This window comes from Seriola aureovittata, chromosome 22, assembly GCF_021018895.1.
Source record: "Seriola aureovittata isolate HTS-2021-v1 ecotype China chromosome 22, ASM2101889v1, whole genome shotgun sequence".
Classification (NCBI taxonomy): Eukaryota; Metazoa; Chordata; class Actinopteri; order Carangiformes; family Carangidae; genus Seriola; species Seriola aureovittata.
Window position 1 is genome coordinate 778810 of NC_079385.1, and position 16846 is coordinate 795655.

The following is a 16846-nucleotide window of genomic DNA, read 5'->3' on the forward strand; positions in this document are numbered from 1 at the left end:
GATACAGATGCTGTAGTTATTCAGTGTCTGAACGTGACAAGACTGGGGCGTGGCTAGATTGTTAGCATGCTAACTTGAGTAGACAAAAAAGGGGATAAAATTAGAAGCAAAACAACAGGTAACATAACACCAACAGAGAGATGGTTGGTGAGTAAGGGAATGAATTTTGATGCTGAACTCACAATGTTTCTTCTTGACTGGTAAGTAAACAGCTGCTAATGCTAACGCGGGGGTCGTCAATCCGCAGCTCTGGAGCCGCATGCGGCTCTTTAGCCCTTCTGCAGTGGCTCCCTGTAGCTTTGAAAAAAATAAAATAATATGATTTTTTTTTTTTTTTTTAAAGAGAACACCTCATATTTTGGAGATCAAGGTGATACTGATAATATTTCATCAAATAAAATATACGTCACATCTTACAACGTCTCAACTTTTACAGCCTCCCGCATCTTCCTGTCGCCGACAAAAAAAAAAAAAGTCTACAGCTATATGTTTTATGTATTTCAAATTGGGTTACTTTTTTATTTTTTTAATCCTTCACGATTGAGAGAAAGACTCCAATAGGCCTGCATAGTTCTGTGTTTTATTCAAAAGTAGGCATACACATGCCAGTGTTTTTTTCTCCTATTCATAAGAGTTTGGTGTTTTCCTTTGTTATAACAGGTAAAACAGCAATACAATGTCAATAGTTATTTTGTAGTTTTATAATTTCATAAATGCAATAAACTATAGTTATTTTATTTATAGTATAAGTATATAAAAAACTTTAAAGCTGTGTTATCTTCATTTTAAGGGTCAAATTGTTTTTTTAGTCTTCAGATGATTTTTATATGTGGCAGAGGGGCCAAAAATGACTCTTTTAAAAGTAAAGGTTGCAGACCCCTGTGCTAACGTTAGCTATGTAGAAAAGCAGAATTTACAAGTTGCTTGTTTAACTCTCTGACAGTTTGTTGGGGGGGGAGAGATCATATTCACTGATGCTAACCCAGGAAACAAATCAGAGACAAAGAGAGGGAGAAAGGTGAGAATATTAGAAATACTTCGATCATTTTTTAATGTGTATGCACAGAGGATTCACTCCCTTCCAAATGTCTTCTGAACTGAAAAAAGATGAACTTGTTTGAAAAAAACGGAATGTTTCTAAGACCATTTTCACATCCCATTGCATCTTTTTCTCTCCTTCACACACACTCACACACACAAACACACACACACACACACACACACACACACACACACACACACATGCAAGGAACGCACTCTTTCAAGTATGCAAATAGAAGACACAAAAGTAGTGAGGGACAGATGGGAAACGGTTTGCTTAAATTTAGTCACTTGAAATTCCGTTGAGTTTCCCAATGTTAAAAAACATAAAGGAGTGTCAAACCTCCTCGTTATGCTCTCCTCCAGCTCCAGTCACTGCTGGGTAAACATAAGAGAACAAGGTGAAAGGGAAAAAAAGAAGAGTATAAGATTGAGGAAAAGATGAGGTTCGAGGAAGGAAGGACATACAAGAAGAAGAGAGAGGGAAGAAAGAGGAAGGTGGCAAGAGAAGGAATGAGGGAATAGGGAAGGAGGAAGGAAGAAAGTCAGTAAGGAAATGAAGGAGGACTGAAAAAGACATCAGTCATGAAAGTTTAATGCCCTCACAGTTACCAAGCTAAAGGGAGCTAGCTGAGAGGAGAGGAGGATGTCCAAGGGGTGGGGGTTGGAGGGGTACAACACCTGAGAGAGGATGGAGGGGCAAAAATCACCCAAACCACACCCCCACATCCATATAATCACACACACATAGCTGCAGAGGCAGGTGAATTGTTAGACACACTCTCTCTCTCCTGGGCCAAGAAAAAACACACACTCGCATTTAAAGTGCCTACATGGCAATCGCATCATGGTCGTCACTTATCTATTATTCAGCAGTAAAGAGGAACAGAGAGAAGCAGGCACTAAATAAAGAGATGTAGCAGAGATGCTAAAGGCTGTGTGTCTCAGTTAGAGAGAGAGAGGCCTGTGGTTCTGTTTCTATTAGAGCGAGTCTGAGAAAAAGACTGAACACCACGATGAAAGTTGAGGTTACTCTTGTTTCAACAATCTGTCCCGTCCTCAGGGAGTTTCACCGTTATGTGATCACACGCATTTTTAAAGCTGCACTAACTAATATTTTCTACATTAACAGTGGATCAAATTGGCCCGCAGAGAATCACTCATCTCTGCAGGGTTTTAGCCTGTTTTAGCTCTGAGTCAAACATTTTTATCAAGAGTTGGTAGAGACAAAAACACAGCTAAAAGAGAAGGAATATACAATAATGTTGTTCCATAACTGCTGAATGCTGGCTAACACTTCGGCTGCTTTTAGCTTGTTGTGATGTTTTTTGCCCCATGTGGGGCTACATTTTTTCCCCAGATTTGAACAATTCTGAGAATTTACAGTATGAAATTAAAATTCTATTTATGTTTCTGAATTACCTCTGACTCTGACATCTTTGGCATTTCTGTGCTGACATGTTACTCAGTGACAAACAGATAAACAGACCCTAACACACTGTGACAAGCTAAAATCACCCAATAACATTCTAGCCCACAGGTGGTGTTTTCATTTAAAGGTCCCATAAAGTATAAAGGTAGATGTCCGTGTGTTGTTTGATTATAAAGCAGGTCTAGGTTCTATATTAATACTGTGAGAGTATTAAAGCGCTCAGTTCACAGAGAAATGCACAGTCTGTATTCAGACACTGAGCCTTAAAACCAGCCGTCAGGACTTCTGGAACTTTGTGATGTCACAACAAAGCAGTCACCACCTTCAACACCCAAAGCCCCGCCCATCTGGACCCACCATCCAACCATTTGGTTTCTCTAGGTGTTTGACCTGAAATCTGTTATATTTTAATTGGATCACTCAGAACACGGTGAGCTAATCAGAAGAGAGGCTCAGCGCCTCCTCTCTTCTGATTGGTTCACCTGTTACTAGCGCTCCAGAGAGAAGCCTGAGAGAGGAGATGTAAAAATTCACTGAGATGGTTTTCGGTTCTTAAAACCACAAATTCATCTTCTTATGGATCAACACTTCAAATAAAACACAGGAGAAGAAAAGAAAAAAGAAAGAAGAAATTATTTTGCTTTGGGAAGAAAATAATGGATTCATTTATTTTTCATAAATTTCAAGAGAGAAAAATATCCCTTTAACATCCCTTTAAGATTTCATACATTCTGTGGATGAAACTTAACTCAGGGAAAAATAGAAAAAACGCTGTATGTGGCCATTTGCTTGTTAGTTTTTCTGTAGTTTGCAACAGTGAATCTCTGGTGTGTGTAAGTGTGTGTGTGTGTGTGTGTGTGTGTGTGTGTGTGTGTGTGTGTGTGCATGTGTGTGTGTGTGATGACAGTACTCACTGAGCAGAAGTCAGACAGAAGTAAAGAGCAAGAGAACAAAGCCTTTAAGAATTAAAACAGCTCCTCTCTTGACCCAGAGTCAACTCTGAAGCTCAATGAGATCCATATTTAAACACAACACTCACTGGAGTGTATGCCCACTCTGCTCCGCCAGCTCACGCTATCACACAGCATGAATAAAGACGCCACTCAAGTCAACAGTGAGGGCAGCACACACAAACAAACAGGCAAATGCTCAGGGAAGCGTTACCTCAGCTTATGAAATCCATATGCGTGCTCGCAGGCATGAGTGTGTGCTGAAGGCCTGATCAAAGAGGCCATTATTGGAGACAATTGGACTGAAGTGCTGGTGCTTACAAGCTCTAGGTCCGCCTCTTGCCTAACCTTTCCCCCCCTTCCTTCCTCTCTCTCTCCTCTCACCTGTCCTGCACAATCAGCCTCCACCCACAACAATCAAGAACTCTGCAGCTTCTGCTGTCGTCCTTTAGTTTCAGGCTGCACAATGAGCTCATCAGAAAATGAGCATTTCACCTTAAACACAGACAAACACTCATACAGGAGCTCACAGTAAATTAAAGGTCTATTAAAGATCATGATGTATAAACCAGCCAAGATGTTAGTTTATGATAATTTCTTTATATTCTCTCTTAAGTTGTGTTTGCAAGTTTTATTTCTTCAACTACAAATGATTATAGATTACATTTTTGCCTTGGACTCAAATATTGTACATTTAATAATTTTAGGATATTATTTCTCTTACTTCTCCATTTATTTCCATTCAATCATTCAGCTAACAAAAACTGTCTTTAGATCATGTAATCATCGACATCAAGTGTCTCCTCATTGATTTTCCTCCTATAAGTTAATGAATTAAAAATGGTGAACACCTGGTATAACTCATGATTGTGTTTAGCATTAAGCCCATAGTTCATATACTCATACATTAATGACACCATCACAACACTGAGGCCCTGTTCATACCTGGCATTAACATCCGTCTCAGGTGATCTGATCACAAGCTGTGTGAACACACCTAAGATGCATTGAGGACGTGTTTGAGACCTCATTCAGAGATGTCTGGACCACATATGGCCACATTCTTTTAGCAGTGTGAACCTGAATGCGTTGTTACGACTGTGGCCATATTGTTTGTTTTTGTTGTACATGTTTTTTCTCTGTGATCTGAATGGTGGCGTGACGTGTGCATGAGTGAGTGTATGTAAATAGGTGTGCCAGGACAGGCCGGTGATTGGTGTGCAGCATTGGCAGTTGCAGCTGATTAGCGGTTGCAGCTGATAGGTTCCTGTCAGATGCCTTCCAAATTTGAACCAAGATGACGAGCTGCAAGGGGAGAGAACCAAGTCTTCCTCCTGTCCCAACCGGACACACCATTGTCTACATCCATGTACCTTTTGTCGTGTCTAGAGCCTTGTTGCATTTTGAGAGTTGGTAGGAGTGGACTGCCATTTTCTTTTGACACCTTTTCTCCTGTTTTGTTAGTTAGGAAAGTTAGTTGGTGTAATGGTAGGTGTAATTGTTTTGTTATATTTTAGCAGCTTATGTTGGTGTTTTGTTTCTAGATAGATTTGTTTCATTTGCAATTTTGGCCTTTGTCCACCCTGAAGCTGAAATCCACTCTCCTCCTCTTGAAAAGCACTTTGTAAATAAATACAAGTTACCATCCACTAGTAATTTGTTACTGTGTCTACGTGGGATTTGGGGTAGATAGGGTATTCATGTTGGTGTCTTGGCCTCCCCTGGACCACATTGCAGGACGAATATAGAGCGAGGAAATGAGATCTGATCACAAGTGGTCACTCGAGACACATTTTAAACACAGGAGTGAACTGACGTACTTAGAGCTGACAGCTTGTGATCAGATCACTTAAGACGCATGTTAATGCAGGTCTGAACAGGACCATAGAAGTCAAATTCCCAATAGCTCCCGGTTTATTTACCTTCCGGTGTGTTGTATCTTAAAAAGCTGTTGGTCCTGTATTGATCCTGTATCTACTGTATAATTGAGTTGGTCTTGTTATCACTCACATTGGCTGCTGCAGATCACATCATGAAGCTGAAACTTTCTTTCCTAGGTGAAACTTAATTATAAAGACCGCAGAAAATATTCTACTTACAATGATGCTGAACCAGACTGCCATTTTCACTTGATCAAATTTCTATTGATCAATCAATTGATTCTCAAACTGTATCAGCAATACAGGAAGCAAAAACTTGAGCCAGTGCAGCTCAGTTAAACTGTAGTTGTCTTAAAAGTGACAAAACTCAAACTTAACTTCATGAAGTGTGGAGGGACCAAAATCCATACTTTCCTAATACAGTGACTGACAGCCGGACCTGCAGTGATTGCCATGACAACAGAGGGCAGAAGTTTGGCGTCAGTCTCCAGGGTGGCTGAGCTGTGAGTTTACCCAGGTAAGGCAGCTTTCCTCTGGACCCTCTCCCCCCTCTCTCACTGTCATCTCCTCGCCTTCCTCTCTCCCTGCATAAATTTTATTCCTGCCTCTTCAGTCCTCGCCTCTCTTCCTCTCCTCTCCCCCTCTCCTGCAGCGTTCACCAGCCCTGACAAAGCCTTGAGCGGCAGCCAGCGGCCCCCGAGAGCTGACTGACTTCCTGCTAAAAATAAGAGCTGAAAGGAGAATCGCACAGAGCTGCCACCGAGTGAGAGCGAGCGAGAGAGAGAGAGAGAGAGAGAAGACTGTAACAGGAGAGATCTTTGGAGAATGTGGAGAAAAATCTGAACTGAGAGAGAGAGGATGGACAACAACAAGGAGGGAGAACGACAAAGAGGGAAAGAAAAGAGATAAAAAAGAGAAACAAACCAAACAAGATAAACAAAACAAAAGAAGAAGAAGATAAAAGAACAGAAAGTTTGGGAGCAGATGGTGTTACCTGACCGAAGCTCAGTTTGTACTGAGACTCTGAAGAAATGAATACGCTAAACCTGATCTCTGTAAATTTGCTCTGCACACAAACAGCAGGAGTTACATTCATCTACAGAATGAGATGTGTGAATGTGTGTGTGTGTGTGTGTGTCTGTGTGTGTGTGTGTGTGTGTGTGTGTGTGTGTGTGTGTGTGTGTGTGTGTGTGTGCGTGCTGGAGACAGGGAGCAGGAGGGAATGAAAGAGAGAGAAAGAATAGGAATAGCCAGATTATAAATATTTATAGGAGCAGACCGGAGGAAGAGGAGAGATGGCAGAGTTGCAGGAGGAGAGAATAACGGCAGAGGAGAGACTGACTTCAGAGGCAGCATCAGGCGCATTTGGCTCGGTTTATCTTTTCTTTCTCGTCTCTCCCGTTGCCTCTCTCGCCGCTGGAGTGCGGGCTAGCGGATTTCCAGCCTGCGCTCCCTGCAGCTCATATGTGTAGGTGTGTGTGTGTGTGCGTGTGTGTGTGTTTGTGTGGAGGGAAAGGACAACAAGTTCCCCCCTTATCTCACCGCTCTCCACTCCCCTCCCTCAGAGAAAGAGATGAACACACAAAGGCACGTGCACCGGCTAACAGGCATCTGCCGTTGCCGGGGAGGTTTGTGCCGGTGTTGATGATGACGCTGGCAACAATGACGATAATGGCGATGATAACAGAGCCGCTTAAACAGCTGCAGATTCACCGACTCCACAGCTTTTTGCTGTCGCTCTGCTTCGAGCGAGGTCACTTCATTCCAGTTTATTACAGATATCACGCAGTGGTGATAAGACCTACAGTCACAGGGTGGAGATAAGATGCTTCCAGTGGGGGCTGGTGAAGCAAACAGTCAACGAAGAGAAGGTTTTACACTTTTCCTTGACTCGAGGTCATGGATATCGCCCCTATTTTTCTCCTATCAACCTGACTGTCTGAGGCAACCCCACCCCCACCCCACTCTGAATCTGATTCTGTTGAAGGTTTATTCTTTCTTCTGTTGGGTTTTGTCACAGCTCTGGCCCTGTTTCTCTTCGTCTTCCCTGTTTTCCTTGCGTCTCCTCCTCCCTGTTTGTCTGTGTGTGTTTGTGTCATGGGTTTACATCTCCTGGCTCCTGGCATCTTTACCAAGCGGCGACCTCCAAGGCTGAAAAATGAAGTCAACACTGAAGAACCAAAAACTGCAGTTCCTCTAATGGCCACAGGAGTCCGGCTCCAGTGAGTCAATTCCCATAGACACCCATGTTAAAATGTTTACAGCCTGGTACAAAAACAGTTTTGGTCTCTATAGCTAATTCCTCCATCATGACAAACATTTATATAACTCACTTGTTTACATTTTATTAAGGCTTGAAGTAAGTATAATTGAGGGCGTGGCCTCTTTGAGTGACAGGTGGTTGAGTGTATGCTTGCCACAAACTAGCATGTGCTGAAGTCTCAGCTCGACACGTTCCCATCCTCTTTGGCCATTTTTGGATTAAGTGGGAGTTAGGGCTTCAAAACCACTCTTCAAAAAACCTGTGGGTGACGTCACAGAGGGTACGTCCATCTTTATTTACAGTTTATGGCATCTATACACCTGACTGCGATCAACAGTGTTGTGCATGAAAGTGCTAAATGAGCACCATTCATTGTATGTGCTCATTTTTTGTTGAATGATGAACTGAATGTATGTGTTTGCACTTAATGAACGTGAAGGTGAAAGTGAACGGTGCTCACACACAAGATGCTGTAACCAACTACCAAAAATAAAATAACAGAAGAAGAAGAACTGTTTTGGTTTTACGGCACCCAGCATGTGTCCAATGTGGTGTCTAGTGCTGGTGATACAAACAGCTCAGCTTCTGGTGCTAAAGTTAGTTCATATGAACATTTGAAGACTTTAATGAACAAATCAGCTCAGATTCCAACGGAAAAAATCTGAATTAAAAGACACATCACTAACGAATCGAGCTGAAGCATCCGACCATCTTTAGAAATATCTGAGTGAATAATGATCACAAGAAATCATTAAGAAAGAGTCACAGCAGACTCACAGCAGAGACACATAAAACATACTGTTTTTCTTATATTTTTACAGTTATCTCTGTCTATAGTAGTCAACAGTAATTCATTAGTTTGAGAAGTGGCAGAGATTTGAGGCTTGGATGGATGGTAGGAGGAGGTTCTACTGAAAAAGAATTTTTAAACAAACAGAAGAAATGAAAGTGAACTATTTCATTTGAACTGAACTTTGAACAAGCTCTTGTGAAGTGTGAACTTGCACAACACTGGTAATCAACTCATCTCTGATGGGTCATTCCACGATCCACTCTTCCCCAGACCATTCAACCTCGTGCTCCAGACTGACCAAGTCTCACCTGTCCCAGACAAGCACTGCTGCTCATGCTGCATCCACAACTCATCTGGCACACTGCACTCCAAGACCTTTGTCTTCAGCTGGTTGTCACCTCACCTCTTCCCTGAACAACCAGCCTGCCTCCCCCTTCTTCAATCCTTCAACCGCCTTCTACAACTTTTCTTAATAACTCCCTCGTCATCACTGTACCTGAGTCTTGTGTCTGCATATGGTTCCAAAAGTAATTGTCACAGGTTTCTCTGTAATATTTACGTGCTTTGAGATCATGTCTGTTAGGATTTAGAGGAGTGTAAAACAAACCTCATGTCAAGAACCATACTGCACTAATCGTATGTAGGCAATCTTTACATTACTGCAATTTGTATCTCGAAGCAAAGTTCCTGTTTTTGTTTTCTACTTTACAGACAGCCGTCAGGATTCATTCATTTCAATTGGCTATGGAAATCAACCTGCGGAGACGCCATCACAATGAACATTCACTCAGCATCATTTGTTTGTCAAGGTTATCATTGTGTGCAAGAGCAGTTCTCAGTGGAAAACTCTCCTTTGTGATGTTCAAGGAACTCCTCAAAGATTTGCGAATCAGCAGCCACAAAGTGCTGCATTCATGACTTCTGTTGTCAGAAAACTGAATAGGACAGAATATCCTGTCACTTTGTATATTTTAAAGAATGCTACTCAGAAGTGAACTAAAATTTCAGATGTTCTCAGAGGATTCTTGAACTCACCACAAAGGAAGAAAGGACCTAGATCTGTGCAGGGAGGGAGGAAATCAATTAAAAAATATATGGCATGCTTTGTAAAGTGGTCAGCAGAAAAGTGAAGGAGATTTTTAAATTGGAGCTCTAACATTGGGACGGTCCTTTAGGTGATAATGAAAACAGCTAAATGTGAGCTTATTGTAGCCCTTAGATCCTGAAAACTTCAAACAACCCTTTTCTTAAAAATGTTCACTTTTGCACCAAGAGCAGATAAATCCAGCCTGTATTCATAGATCATCACAACAGACCCACAACTTTCAGAGATGCTGACCTAGCCAGTCGTTAAACTTCTTGACCTCGGAGGGCAGTCCCAGCTCGGTGAAGTCTCCAGCGTGGATGAACACGTCCCCATATGGCATCTGTATGGTGTCTGTGCGGGAGTGGGTGTCTGAGATGCATACGAAGCGGGTGTAGCCCGGTGGCTTGGGTGTGTCGTGGGGCATCGGGTCCACCCTGAGAAGAGTAAAACAAGAGAGAGAAAGAAAGTTGAGGGACAGAGGAAAGAAAAGGGGTCACTCCAGCTCTTGGTGCACTTAAAAAATTGCTGGAGAAAGACACACAGTGCTGCATGCAAAGTCTCTGTGGCAGGAGGCTGACAATGAAAAAAGTTTGAATTAGTATCGAGCAAAAAAATCATCCCCACAGACTGAGATAGTGGAGAAAACAAGAGACGTAGTGCGAAGCGAGAGTGAGAAGCCACAACAAAAGCGCAGTGCTGAAAGAGAAAGAAAGAGAAATGTGCAGAGATAGAAAAAGAATAAAGTGCAGATATAGAAGAAGAGCAGAATCCTGTGGGACTTCCAGCAAGTGTGCAGATGCACAGGGTCTCCAGGGGGAAGAGAGGAGATGGTGAATAACCGTGGCCCAGTTTAGCAAGCTCTCCTCCAGGTACGATAACACCCAGCCCTGTCGCCTCCTCCTCTTCCTCCTCCACAAGAGAGAGAAAGAGATGAGAGGAAGAGGGAAAGCAGACAGACATGCATATAGGACAGTCTGCAAAAAGTATGAGTCACAAAAGTAATCAAATAAGAAGAGCGTTATTGAAAAATTTTGTCTGTGGACTGTAAGGGAACGTAAAGTGACACTTTATGGAGCCCTACAGAGAAATTCTCTTTCTGAACATCAGTACAACTGTTTAAAAGATTGTTCTATAAAATACACTTAAATAAAATTCAAGCTAAACTTTTACTTCAGTTTTGAGGGTCCGATAGTGTGAGTTAAAGATCCTATAAGATCCTATAAAGGTCCTATAACTTAATTAAAATCCAGTATATAAATCCTGACTGAGGCTCAAACAATAGTTATATTATTCGCATTGGTGAATTCAGTAGAATCCACAGTCTCTGCTCTGTTTCTCTATCAAGAGAAATACTATTCACTTGTTTACAAATTAATTCCAGTAACTTTTACTCAGCTGTTTTTCACTTGGTATTCAGCTACTGTCACTGAAACCAACACAGGTTTTTCACATTAAAAGCCTACTGATGACTCAAAGGGTCAATAGAACCATGTGACTCCTTACAGTGAACAGGACTCCTAGATATTAGAGTTACAATGTTAACTTTCATGGCGAAACACTGAAATTCTCCATGGCGCCACGGACATGGCGTTCAAAAAAAACTCAAAAGCTTAACGCTTTACCATCGTGAAGGTTTTTAAATTGCACTGAACAATTTTCATCTCTCGCCTCACGGCTGCATCACATGATCTAGATATTCGGCCTCTCATCTGTTTTTCATGCATGATGCGTCTCCCAGCAGAAATAGACCTGCTGATGTCATAGTGACATCATAGCACAAACACGACAGAAAACTGACACCTTCCACTATAGTTGTCTATGTCCAGGCTGAATCTGAATCACAGACATGATAGTATAAATATATTTCTTAACAATTCAGCAGCTGCATGTGGAAACGGTGATATTTTACCAACGTTTTTTGTCAAAAATAAATCAGAACTGGGGCGTTGTGTGGTGTAGTGGTCTAAGCAGGCGCCCCATGTGTAGAGGCTACAGTCCTTGCTGCAGTTGGCCCCGGTTCGAGTCCCGCATCGGACGGCCTTTACTGCATGTCATTCCCCCTCTCTCTGCCTCCCCATTTCCTGTCTCTCTCCACTATCCTGTCCAATAAAGGCACAAAAGCCAAAAAAATATACTTTAATAAAAAAATAAATAAATCAGAACTGAATTTCTAATGAGGACAAACCCAACATTTCAGTAACCTGCAAACTCTATGTACAGAGATAGAGCTGCAGCAGCAGATATGCAGCCAGTGTAAACACACATGCGTGCTTCTGGCTCTGACTGTCGGCAGTGTGGAGTGATAAAAAGTCAAAGAGTGACAGGAACCTGAAACAGGAGCATGAGAAAACACGTGACGAGACTAAATACACACAAGGAGGAGGAGGTAACACAGGTGCAACTCATTAGAGCAGAGAAATTAATTTCATGACACAGTGTAGATATCAGGCTGAATGTCTAGGCCTAACGATGAGTCAATACATTAATCATTAATCTTAGGCACATTTTATTGTGACATGATAATTGTCTGGTCAAAACCCTCTTTAGGGACATGTTTACATGAAGAGACATCCAGCACCTCAAAGGGCACACTACCTTTCTTTTAATGTGAAATATACGGGAAGTTTCATCACGAGTAGTTTGACACTGATGGTAGAAAGCAGAAGTTATATGACTTCATAACTGAGAACAGGATTTCTGTGTTGTGTGACTATTGTACTGATGAAGTTAGTGCTCTGGAAATGTACATTATGCAAAACTATTTAAGTACATTAAAACATCTTCCTATTAAATTAGGATAAAATAAACATAAAACTTGCAGCCTCTAACATCAGCCTCAGTCTCAACTGAATATCCATGGATTCACAACAGCTTTGTTTTTCTCTTGTTGATTACCCATCCTGAGAGTTCATAGGTCATGTTATTGAGAGGTCTGTGAGGGATTCATTTAATGATAATGAGATGAAATCCTTATTTTCTTTGTTTGATTTGTTGTCAGGTCACTTTGTGATTCAGGAGATTTGGAGCAAAATGTTTCTCATGTATTTATGTAAAATGGTCTGTTGATATCTGGTCTAAACAAAAATGATGAACCTGCTGCGTCATAAAGCAACACTTCAGTGTAGAACCTTATGTGCAGTACAGACAGGCAGGGGAGGACAGTAACCTAGTACATTTACTTGAGTACTGTACTTCAATGTATCTTTCAGTATCTGTTCTTCACTTGAGTTTGTTTTTTTTGGAAACTTTTACTCCACTACACTTAAAGACAAATATTGTACTTTTGACTTCACTACAGTTCTATGGACTACTTTGAAGCAGAGTTTTTAGTCAGTGAATGAGTTTTCTTTTATTTTGAAAAATGTGATAGACCATACACTGAGTTTATCTCAGGAGAAAAAACAATCACAGCCAACTCCTCCACTGTCAGTCATGTTTAAACCTGTCAGTGTCCTAATGATGCGACGTCAGATAAAGATGAGGCAGAAGATTCTTCCCCAGAGACCATGGTCTGATCTGAAGTCTGTGTTTGAAGGTTTGGAAAATAAAGAAAGATTAATTTAGTTTAAATGTTTGCTGAGTTTACCACAACCAGACTTCATCACTGACTAAAAGAAAGAAATAAGAAAAAAAAACAACGGCTCATTTTGTTTATTCACTTGTTTTTATGACCATGTCTTCAGTCTTTGTATTATATTCTACATGCTTTTTATTCAACAGGTTCTACAGTCAGTCAGTCAGTCAGTCAATCAGTCACTCAGCAGGTTGTTTCAGAGTAATTAGGTTCTGTAAATGTGAAACAATTCAACAATGTGTTGACATAAAAATACTTTTCTTTGAATAATTTTTAAAATCAAGTCAAAATGTGACTGAACAACTTTCACTTGTATCAGAGTAATATCTGACCAAGAGGATCTATACTGTGACTCCAGTCATCGAGCTGTTGACCTTGTTCACCTCTGCAGACCGGCAGGTTTAATGAGCCTTATAGTGGATTTTATTTGTGAAGTTTGAGACAGAAGGAAGAATATTTCGTTAGGACTGAACTGTAAAATATCCCGTTGGTTCGACCATTGCAACTATACTTTCGTGTCTTATGGACCCATAAGGGATGGAAAAAAAGAAAAAAAAATTTAAACTGGGTTTTTGGAGGGACTCAACACCAACTGACAACAGTGGTTATATTTTAATGTTTTACCCCCTTACTTGCTGTCTTTCTGAGAGTTAAGTAAGAACATTGACATATAGATTTACATAAACTGTTTCTCCCTGCTTCCGGTCCTTATGTTAAACTAGGCTAACCATATCCTGTCACCAGCTCTGTATTTAATGACATGAGAATGATATTTATTTTCTCAGTGTATTTTACATTGAAAACGGTCACCTCTGGTTTGAATCTCAGTAACAATGAAAAATGAATCGGCGGTATAAACAGAGGAAGTACAGGAGAATGATCAAAGGAAACTAAAATGTGACATAACTGTAAATGACAGCAGTATGCTCCTTTAACTAGCCACCCTGCTGCCTGTATGTGTACTCACATGTGGACGTGTGGCGGCTGGAAGCGTCCCTGGTTGATGTTGTAGAAGGTAAAGGCCTGAGTGGGGTTGGTGCTGTACTCGTCGACCTCCACCGTCGTCCTGCTGCCCCGCTGGGCGTGTGACTGAGCCTGCGACTGCTGCCGCCTTGCTGCCATAATCTCTGACAGGGTAAAGGCCATGGCACAGGGACCAGAGCAGAGCAGGTGGAGGAGAGCAAGGTGTCGAGGTGGGAAGTTCAGCTTACTGTTGTTCTTGCTTTATGACAGCGAGTGGACGGTGATGGCCTGAGGAGGTGCTGCTGCGAGGCGTTGTGACGGACTCAAAACGTCACAGAGCTCATAGTCTCAGAGAGCTGAGGTGAGGACATCACCTCCTCCTTCCTCTTCTTCTTCTTTACAGCTCCTCTGCACCTGAGAGACAACACAGCAGACATGACGTGGCTGTGATAAAGATGGAAATGAATGGTCGATGAATCAGTTTTAATTAATTTTAGAAGGTAAATAATGATTCTCAAACGTGAGGATTTGCTGCTTTTTTTGATGATTCATATGATTGTAAATGGGACATTTTCCAGTTTTTGACTGTTAATCAGACAAAGTGAGACATTTCAACATGTCTCCTTGATCTCTGGGGAATTTGGCATACATTTCCTGTCAGATTATAGGCTAAACAACTATCCCAATGAATGAAATATAATTGAGATTAAAAGAATACTCCACTGATTTAGCATTTCAACATTGTTGGACTCACACTGGATAGTTTATAATTAAGGATCATAATCAATGCAGCAGAACCAGAGATGTTACCTTTTTAATTCCATGCATTTTTTTTTATGTCCTTGTAAAAAACTTGCAGCTACATTACCCATAATGCAACAACATTTCTGAAAGCTCAGTCAGAGATTCAGGTATGTTGTGCTTGTTAGCAGCAGCTAACTTATCCTAGAGCCTATAACCTGTAGTAGAGATGAGGTGCGGACTACATAGGTCAGATCCCCATTTTAATTTTTTTGTCAGTTGTTTATGAAGTGAGTAAGTGATTAAGTTAAACCATTGGTTGGATGGGACTTCTCCCAGTGCTCCTGATGGCCAGTCCGACTATGGAAGAGCCTATAGTGCAAACAACAATAAAATCAGAAATGGACTTTGAAGGCACGTTTGCACAATTGCAAGTTTATAGATAAGTGGTGTGGCATGTCTGGGCTGAGTGGTGCTATCCATGGTACTGAGAGGGGGATTTAACTCTGGCATGTTTGTTGTGTATGATCACATCCCCCAGTGTCCAGATTGAGACATGGCACATGGTCCGACTGGGAGAGAAATTCCGCACTGGACTTATCCAAGTTGTTTCTACATCAATAAAACCTTCCACCTCTCTCCCCTGACATTTCTCAGTATTTCCCAGTTACACAAACACTCTCAATCCCCAGTCTTTCTCGCAAACCTACAACATAGTCAGCAGGAGAAGCTAACTGCATAAGTGGAAAGCCAATTAGACTAAAATTATATGAAAAGACAACAATTACATCTAGCTAGTTGAGGTAGCTAGTGATTTCATAAAGAAAGTACAAGCAGTTATGACATAATATCTCTTGCTAAGCTGAAGACCAGTAGCCCAAAGCCTTGAACACTAAGACGGGAGCTATGGATGATGCAGTTGTTGCTGCTGCTATGCTGAGAGAATGAGCAGATGAGAGGAAAACCAAGCTCAGGACATGAGTTCCCCTTCCTTTGTGGCAAAGAGAGGTTCTTGTGGGCTGGCTTGAGGTCAGATTTTCAGGTGGAAGCAAGAGGAGAAAAAGCAGAGCTAGCTTCAAAAATTGAAATTGAAGTTCCTTTCCTATCAGTAGAAATCGTGAATTGTTATATTGGATATAGTGAGGTCGTGTGAAATATTGAAAGATTGTATGCGTGTAGTTAAGTTGCCACCCCTGAAGAACCCATAAAAAACTGTGAATAAAGCACCATGCGAGCATTTGTGAAAGTGACAGGAAGACATATGCTATTTCTTTGAGGTGTCTCTCTCTTAAGGCCATTTAGCGGGAGATGAATAGATGGGTTTTTAAGCAGGTTGTTGGATGGATCCAGACAGTGCAGATGAAACTGCACGGCTGCGATAAGTCCTTTAATGGAGGATGGCTGATTCAAAACAATGAAGTATAAAGGCACACATGATGGAGATACTGACAGGCATAATAGCTACAGAGAAGGTGTCACAAAAAGATATGAAGTGAGACCATGCAGAATCATATATCTTTAATGTGGACTTAGTTAAACCAGCTCACATATAGTGGGCAGCAGAGAGCATATAAAATAGTGGTTTTTGTGATGCTGTGTTTAATCTAGTACAGTCTGATTGAGTGGGGGAAGGTCAGCCTGAATGGCGCTGCCTGCAGTATAGTTGGCGAAATTTCTGATATTCAAACTGGGAAAAAGACAATTCGAGTTTTCTTGAGCAGTGTTTACCCCCAAAAAAGACAACAAGGCAATAACAATTAGGTATATTTCCATAAGACCAGTAGAGGAAGTTAGTGAACAATTCTTTTGGACATACATCAGTAAACCACTGACACGACCAAAAGCAGCTGCATCTGTATGTAACTTAATAGCAAAGGAAAATTCTAGATTGTTTAGATTGTATAAAAGAACAAGATGCAATTCCATTTGAGACCAGAACCAGAGCTTAGATCTGCATCCGGCATCCAAGTACACCATATCATGGAGACTCTCTCCAGATTCAGAGAGGTCAAGAAGCCTGGATATGAGAGTGTCAGCATCATGCTGCTATCTAAGGTGATGCCTAGAAATGATATAGCCTAAAGCAGGACTGATTTTTTTCTTCAAATAGAGGAACCCTAAC

General features: G+C 41.3%; 1 protein-coding gene across 1 annotated transcript in view; it reads right to left on the reverse strand.

Annotated features, from left to right (window-relative positions):
* mpped1 (metallophosphoesterase domain containing 1) overlaps positions 1 to 16846 on the reverse strand; it is a 97499-nt gene that overhangs the window by 68559 nt on the left and 12094 nt on the right. The window contains exons 2-3 of the mRNA XM_056368026.1: positions 13988 to 14397; positions 9699 to 9880 (exon numbers count right to left, since the gene is read on the reverse strand). Of these exons, the coding sequence (XP_056224001.1) occupies positions 9699 to 9880; positions 13988 to 14166 (361 nt within the window). The 5' untranslated portion in view covers positions 14167 to 14397. The remainder of the gene's footprint in view (positions 1 to 9698; positions 9881 to 13987; positions 14398 to 16846) is intronic.